General features: G+C 46.4%; 1 protein-coding gene across 1 annotated transcript in view; it reads left to right on the forward strand.

The window, feature by feature from the left end:
- The first annotated feature begins 8315 nt into the window (after positions 1–8315).
- SIRT6 (sirtuin 6) overlaps positions 8316–8595 on the forward strand; it is a 15282-nt gene continuing 15002 nt past the window's right edge. The window contains exon 1 of the mRNA XM_015824633.1: positions 8316–8381. Coding sequence (XP_015680119.1) covers positions 8316–8381 — 66 coding nt within the window. The remainder of the gene's footprint in view (positions 8382–8595) is intronic.

The raw sequence follows: 8595 nt of genomic DNA on the forward strand, positions 1-8595 counted from the left end.
GGTGCTCTCTGCAAGACACAAATCAAGAGCGTGGAAATGGTGTGAGGTCCCCACCTACGACACGGGTACAGAGAGTCAGAATCAAAATAGAGCTGGAAGGGACCCCGGAGGTCTTCTAGTCCAGCCCCCTGCTCAAGCAGGAGACCCTAAACCAATTCAGACAAGTGGCTGTTCAGTCTCTTCTTAAAAACCTCCAGTGATGAAGCACCCATGGCTTCTGGTGGCAAGCAGTTCCACTGGTTAATTGTTCTCACTGTCAGGAAGTTTCTCCTTAGTTCCAGGTTGCTTCTCTCCTTGATGAGTTTCCAACCGTTGCTTCTTGTCCAGCCTTCAGGCGCTTTGGAGAATAGCTTGACTCCCTCTACTTTGGGGCAGCCCCTCAAATACTGGAACCCTGCTATTCTCGATTTACGACCACAATTTCTGTTGCGAAGTGAATTTGGCCCCATTTTACGACCTTTCCTGCCACCGCTGTTAAGCAAATCACGGCAGGTGTTCAATTAGTGACACGGTTTCTAAGTGAATCTGGACTTCGCTGGTCAGGAGGTCGCAAGAGGGGAGACATGTGACCTCCCCCCCCAGGACACCGCGACCCGTCATAAATGTGAACCGGTTGCCGAGCGTGTGAATGTTGATCACGTGACCAGAGAGGTGCCGCCGCGGTTGTAAGTGTGAAAAAAACCGGCCAGGATGCGCTTGTGTCAGTGCCATCGTAACTTCAAAGGGTCACTAAACGAACGGTCGTTAAGTCGAGGGTTACCTGTATTGCCTCAACCTATCATTGTGCGTTCAATTGAACATAATTATAAAAATAAAAATGTAAATGTTCGTTTGTTCAAAATCTTAAATCTCCGAAAGTTCTTCACTGATTGCTTTGAAATTTTGACACAACGTTGCATTCGAATACGCGCGTGTTTTTATATACCTACTATTATATAGATGTCACACCTGTGACAGGTAAAAACATGCTTTTTTTGAAAAACAGCGCCAAAAACAGACAATCTCTATATCTGCACAGACAATGGAACAACAAAAAATATTGTATACCCACAAGCATTGTGAAATTAAACATATTAGAAACGTGCGCTTTCTCTTTTCTTTCTTTTTCATTTAACCAGACTGAGCCACAGCAACACGTGGCCGGGTACAGCTAGTAATAATAATAATAATAATAATAATAATAATAATAATAATAATAATAATAATAATAATAATAATAATAATAATAATAATAATAATAATAATAATAATAATAAAGTTGGAAGGGACCTTGGAGGTCATCTAGTCCAAGCCCCTGCTCAGGCAGGAAACCCTCTACCATTTCAGACAAGTGGCTGTCCAGTCTCTTCTTAAAAACTTCCAGTGTTCAAAGTTACAACGGCTCTGAAAAAACTGACTTATGACCGGTTTTTCACACTTCCGACCGTTGCAGTATTCCCCACGGTCACGTGATCAAAAATTCAGCCACTTGGCAGGCGGCTCCTATGTATGACTATTTTTCACACTTACGACCGTTGCAGCCTCCCCACAGTCACGTGATCAATATTCAGACACTTGACAACTGACTCGTATTTATGACGGTTTTTCACAGTTACGACAATTGCAGCATCCCCAAGTCATGTGATCAAAAATTCAGCCACTTGGCAGCCGACTCCTATTTATGACCATTTTTCACACTTATGACCATTGCAGCACCCCCACGATCACGTGATCAAAAATTCAGGCACTTGACAACTGACTATGACCGTTTTTCACACTTACGACCGCTGCAGCCTCCCCACGATCACGTGATCAAAAATTCAGGCGCTTGGCAACCAACTAATATTTATGACGGCTGCAGTGTCCCCGGGGGTCACGTGATCCCGTACTGCGACCTTCTGACCAGCAAAGTCAATGGGGGGGAAGCCAAATTCACTTAACCATTGTGGTGCTGACTTAACCACAGAAGCGATTCGCTTAACAACCGCGGCAAACAAGGTCGTAAAGTGGGGCAAAGCTCACTTAACAACTGTCTCTCTTAGCAACGGAAATTTGGGGCTCGATTGTGGTCGTAAGTCGGGGATCAACCGTGAGACCTGGGTCCTCAAGGCGTCAAGCGAGGGGCATATCTGGAAAAGGACAAAGGAAGGTAGTTTTTTACAAGTCACAGCCTCGTGGCTTCTAGTTCATACAGACAGTCCTCGACTTACGGATGGAATTGAGCCTAGCAATTCCTGTTGTAAGTCGTGACGGTTCCAAAGCAGATCACCATAGGGCCAGACCCCGTTTTTATCACTTTTTCTTTTTTGCTGTGGTCGTTAAACGAACAAGGGGGCTGTAAAGCAAACACCAAGGTCATTAAGCGAAGCCATAATTTGCTATGGCTGTTTCGCCAGTAACCAGGATGAAGCCAACAAGAAAAACATTGTAAATTGTATAACTGGGATGTGCTGAAAATGGATGTGCTAAGCACCCAAAATATCAGAACTTCAAAATAAATAATCAGTGGGACAAATAATAAATAATCCGTGGAACCACCTGCCTCCAGAAGTTGTGTGTGCTACAACACTGGAAGTTTTTAAGAAGAGACTGGACAGCCACTTGTCTGAAATGGCGTAGGGTTTCCTGCCTGAGCAGCGGGGTTGGACTAGAAGACCTCCAAGGCCCCATCCAACTCTGTTGCTCTCTATTATTCTAAATAGCTTTTTAGGGGTCTGTCGTAACTTCAAAGGCTGCTAATCCACTGGCCGTAAGTGTGGGGAGGGGCTGCAGTCGGACTGCCGAAGCTCTTCGCCAGCAAGCGATGATGCCAAGAGGGACGGTAGCGGGCTTAGCCCGGAGCTGGCAACCACCACCCCCAAATTGTGCCACCCACAACGTGGCCTTGATTCGCACCTGGTGCTTTCCGTTTTTCTGTTCTGAGTTTTCAAAACTCTCGGTTGCTTTAGGGGGATCCTTGGAGCCTCCCCCCCCCCCGTTGCCCACATCACCTGGGATCCAGCAACCGGGAAATTGGATCTCGTGCTTTGGTCTCAGAAGATCCTCAGGCTCTGCCATCCCCTTGTGGTTTAATTAAGATCCGATTTTCCGTCACGTCAGAAGGTGGAGACGGTGGCTACCGTCCCCCTGAGGATGTGTGTCTCGAAGGAATCCGGTTGTTTATCCAACAAAAAGCTCTAAACTTTTGGCCCAATTTTTCTCCTTGGTTAGCTGAAGCCCTGCAAAGCCTGCGGTTTAGGAAAGAGAGGGCTGCTTTGAAAAAGAGGAACAAAAATATGCAAATGAGGAAAGACTTACCTGTGATGGTCTCTCGGGGTTAGGAGCCGGTCTGGGTTTTTTGGTCAGGCGATTCGGCTGAGGTCCCACGGAGGCCCTCGGATTCGTGTTTCACTGCAGGTGGGCAAACACCACACAGTAGCAAAGGTGTCTTCTTACAGTAGGTACACCTGGCTGCCAAGTGGTTTCAGAATATTCCTGGATCCTAGGTGTATATAACTGGAGATCCGTACAGGTATACCTGGCTCCTAGGTGTAAGATCGGAGATTCATACAGGAATATCTGTCTCCTAGGTATAAGATTGGAGATCTGTACAGGTATACCTGGCTCCTAGGTGTAAGATCGGAGATTCATACAGGAATAGCTGTCTCTTAGGTATAAGATTGGAGATCTGTACAGGTATACCTGGCTCCTAGGTATATATAACTGGAGAGCCGTACAGGTATATCTGGCTCCTATGTATAAGATTGGAGATCCGTACAGGTATACCTGGCTCCTAGGTATAAGATTGGAAATTCATACAGGTATACCTGGCTCCTAGGTATAAGTTTGGAAATTCATACAGGTATACCTGGCTCCTAGGTGTAAAATTGGAGATCCGTACAGATATACCCGGCTCCTAGGAATGATTGGAGATCTGTACAGGAATACCTGGCTCCTAGGTGTAAGATTGGAGATCTGTACAGGTATGCCTGGCTCCTAGGTGTAAGATTGGAGATCTGAACAGGTATACCTGGCTCCTAGGTATATGATTGGAGATCTGTACAGGCATGGTGGTACAGGAGACAGGAGAGCTCTTGATAATTAATTAATTACCTGTCACAGGTAACTTAACTCCTCTCCCAGGTGGTGCAGCTGATACCTTTGCAGTTGCCTTGGTGTTCCACAGAGCGCAGAAATGGCCCAGAGATAATACGTTGCTTTGGGCCCCAGTAGGGTTTGAATTGCAGGTTTACTCCGAATTGCAAAAGAATATACTGTAAGACAATACAGATAGTCCTTGAGTTATCGCAATTCGTTTAGTGACCGAAGTTACGATGGCACCGGAAAAAGGTGGCTTGTGACCGTTTTCCACACTTACGACCATGGCAGCATCCCTGTGATCACCTGATCAAAATTCACATGCTTGGCAACCGGCATGTCTTTATGGCGGTTGCAGCATCCCGGAGAATCACGCAATCTCCTTTTCGTGACCTGCTGACAAGCAACGTCCACGGTGAAGCCCAATTCGGTTAACGACCATTCGACTAATTGAACAACTGCAGGGGTTCACTTAACCACGGTGGCAAGGAAGGTCATAAAAATGGGACAAAATTCCCTTAACCACGGTCTCGCTTTGCAGTGAAACTTTGGGGCTTGTTGAAAGAAAAGTCTTCATCGGGGTCCAGTCCAAGCCGGGAATAAACAAAATGGAGACTACTTTAGAAAGAAGGTTGCAGTTTATTGAAGAGGAGAGCCAGACAGAAAGATGGCTCTGGGAAAAACTGACCACATGGAGCAGGGAGTGGTGGGTTTTTATACCTTCTGGGGCTTTTGTTTGGAGTTGTTCCTGTGACATGAACTTTGACCTGTGTCTGAGTGTGCCTTTCTGGCATTCTGATGGAGGTGGGTTAATCCTATTATGTCCCAAAGGTCATATCCTGCTTCCCTGGGGTTGTGGCTGATGAGTATGTACTGTGTTGGATTTTTTGGGGCGAGGGGTTGTTGGTTCTAAGGATCTCTGTCTTTCTAAATGCTCCAACACTGGAAGTTTTTAAGAAGAGACTGGACAGCCATTTGTCCGAAATGGTATAGGGTTTCCTGCCTGAGCAGGGGGTTGGACTAGATGACCTCCAAGGTCCCTTCCAACTTTTTTATTTTATTATTATTATTATTATTATTATTATTATTATTATTATTATTATTATTATTATTATTATTATTATTATTATTATTAATCTCATCAGCTTCTAACTTCCTGGCTCCAACGTTTCAGAATAGGATTATCAAATCTGCATTTCTACAGAGCTGGTGTCTGCCTGGGGGAGAAGGGCTGGGGTTGGTTGCTGTCTCTTAAGATTTCCTTTCTCCATCACTGTATTCCTTTGAGAAATATAATATTCTTCTCTTTTTAATATCCCCCACCCAAAAATATTTCTTTCTCTGCAGGGGGGGGGTGACTTCCCACAGGCTGAAAGATGGTTGAAAGTTCAGGATGAGCTGCGCATTGCTTTGGGCCCCAGTAAGGTTTGACTTGCAGGTGGACTCCAAATTTCAAAAGAATATACTATACAGCAATAGAGACAGACCTTGATTTACAACAGGGGTCTTCAAACGTGGCCCTTTTATGACTTGTGGACTTCAACTCACAGAATTCCTCAGCCAGGCACGCATGCCTGGCTGAGGAATTCTGGGAGTTGAAATCCACAAGTCATAAAAGGGCCAAGTTTGAAGACCCCTGACTTTGGACCATTTAAGGAGATTCAAAGTTACAATAGTGCTGAAAAAGTGACCTGCACGTTCAACCATAACACTGTCCTGTGGTTGCGTGATCAAAATGCAGGTGTGCTTGGCAACTGGCATGTATTTACAATGGTTGCAGCATCCCAGGGTCACGTGACTGCCGTTTGTGAGCTTCCCAGCCGACGTCCGACCATCAAAATCAATGGGGGATGCTGGATTCGCTTAACGACCACTTTGATTCATTTAACTATAGTGATTTTGGTTAACAACTATGACACAAAAAAAGCCACCTGTAGCCAGATGGACAGCTAATAAATTTTACAAACAAATAAGTAACAAATAAATAAAGAAGGTTGTCAATTTGAACAGGACCCACTTAACGAACGCCAGGCTTAGCAACGGAAACTTTGTTCCCAATTATTGTCGTAAAGTCGAGGACTACCTGTGCTTTGTGCCTTGTTCCCAGTTCCTGCTGTTCAGAGATAAGATGCTCTGAGTGGGGAACCCAAAGGTGCTTTTTTTCACGAGGCAACTGGACTTTCTTTGAAGACATTTCGCTTCTCCTCCAAGAAGCTTCTTCAACTCTGACCAGATGGTGGGCAAATGGAAGGATTTGTATTCCTTGCGGGCAGCTGGTCATCCACAAGGCTTAAAGCGGTCAAGGTTGGAGGCCACTGGACTAGGGAAATGAAGCCAAGTGGAATTAATTAAAGTTAAGAGAGGAATTTAAAAAATACCATGAAAACATTGTTGCAAGAAAAGTCTTCATCCTGGTTCAGTCCGAGCTGGGAATAAACATGGCGACTGCTTTAGAAAGAAGGTTGCAGTTTATTGAAGAGGAGAGCCAGACAGAAAGATGGCTCTGGCGGAAAAGAGAGAGAGAGCACATGTAGGGAGTGGGTTTTTATACCCTCTGGGGCTTTTTGTTTGGAGTTGTTTCCTGTTCCTGTTTGAGGCTATTTCCTGTGTCATGTATTCTGACCTGAGTCTGGGTGTGCCCTTTGGCATCTGTGGGTTAATCCTATTATGTCCTGTCTTAAACTTTGGGTGGGTTATGTAGATTTTAGGTGTCTTTGTCTTCCTGAGCTTCTAGCTGGAGAGCTCCAACTTTCCTGAATGGATTATTTACATCTGCATTTCTAAAGAGCTGGTTTCTGCTTGGGGGAGGGAGACTTGGGGCTATTAAAAAAAACTGGGCCTGCTTTTCTGCCTCTTTAAGATCCTTTGAGGAAATATAATATTCTGCCCTTTTAATATTTCCTTCTCTGGGGTCGTGGAAAACGAAAGAACTCTTACGAATTCCAGAGGGGTTTAGCAGAGAAGTTTATTTGCGCAAGGTTCAGAGGCATATTAGAGATAGGCAATTCTGAACGAGGAGGGCGGGATTAGACTTCAGTTTTTATACTCCCCTCCTTTCAGGAACAAAGGGACTGCACATGGTAATACACTGTGATACATTTGGTTCGTTTCTCACAGGCATACAATGGAAGGTTTTGCTACATACAAAGTATCCATGTGCAAAGCGCATTTGGTTGCCACATATTACTGAAACAGAACTTTCCCAGTGAATTTTCCCAGTGATTATGCATTACCTCATTGTTCTAGCAATTATGCAGCCACATCATTATTCTAATAATTGTTCATTTTACTACATTAGGGGGGGGCTGACTTCCCACAACGTGTTTTCCTTCAAAAGATTATTCTTGTGTCTTTAAACCAGCTGGGTTCACCCAACAGACTTAACTGATTGGATTTTTCTCAGCTCTCCCAATAGGTTGACCCTTAAACTGACCAGGGAGTTGGATTCAGACGACTTCCTAAGCACAAAAGGAAACCTAACCAGGATGAGAAAGCCTGTGTGATTGTCTGAATGCATCTGTTTAATGGAGTCTTCCTAAAACCTTCAAAGGTCAACATGATATTAAACTGCTACTTTTTTATCAATATTGCGATTTTAATATTTTGGGGGGTTGTTTGAACTCTTTCCAAAAAAAGCAAATCCCCCCCCCCGCCAGAAGGCCCCTCGCCTTCCCTCTTTCCCGCGTTTCCGCCCTAACTGCCCGAAACAAAGATGGCGACGCCGCCAGTTTACCGTATACGCGACCACGCACAGAAACACACTCTCTCTTTACCAGTATCCAACATGGCGTCCTCCCGTACTCGAGCCAAAAGCAAACATGGCGCCCTCGACTCGTCACCTTTCAATGAAAGCAACACTCCCGCTCTCTCCGCCCAAAACAAAGATGGCGACGCCGCCAGTTTACCTTATACGCGACCACGCACAGAAACGCACTCTCTCTTTACCAGTATCAAACATGGCGTCCTCCCATACTCGGGCCAAAAGCAAACATGGCGCCCTCGACTCGTCACCTTTCAATGAAAGCAACACTCGCGCTCCCTCCGCCCGAAACAAAGATGGCGAGACCGCCCCATAACTAATGGTAGTGCGAGGCGCCTGCGCAGCAAGTCGCCTTCCGGTCTTTTTTTTTCCCCGACCGGAAGTTATCCGCTGAGCGGGAGGGGGAAAGGCCCCTAATGATTCCCAACGAAACGATGAAGACGTAGCGGGGCGGCGGCGGGGGCGGCGGGGGGGGCGGGGGGGAGGCGGCGGCGGCGGGATGTCGGTCAATTACGCGGCGGGGTTGTCGCCCTACCCGGACAAGGGGAAGTGCGGCCTCCCGGAGGTGGGTGAGAGAGAAGGAGAATAAGAGAGAGGAGGCCTCGTTGCCATGGGAACGGGCCATCCCTGCCCCGCCCCCTTCGCCCCTGAGGGACCCTCAGCGATGGGGGGGTTGGCAAGGCCTCCCCGAGGAAACTGAGGCACCAGGGGGGAGGGGGGGGGCAGGAGCCTGAAGCTGGGGGGGGGGGTCCTGGAGGGAAACTGAGGCAGGGAAGGAG

The sequence above is a fragment of the Protobothrops mucrosquamatus genome, unplaced genomic scaffold, assembly GCF_001527695.2.
Source record: "Protobothrops mucrosquamatus isolate PMUCROS unplaced genomic scaffold, P.Mucros_1.0 scaffold2299, whole genome shotgun sequence".
NCBI classification, from domain to species: Eukaryota; Metazoa; Chordata; class Lepidosauria; order Squamata; family Viperidae; genus Protobothrops; species Protobothrops mucrosquamatus.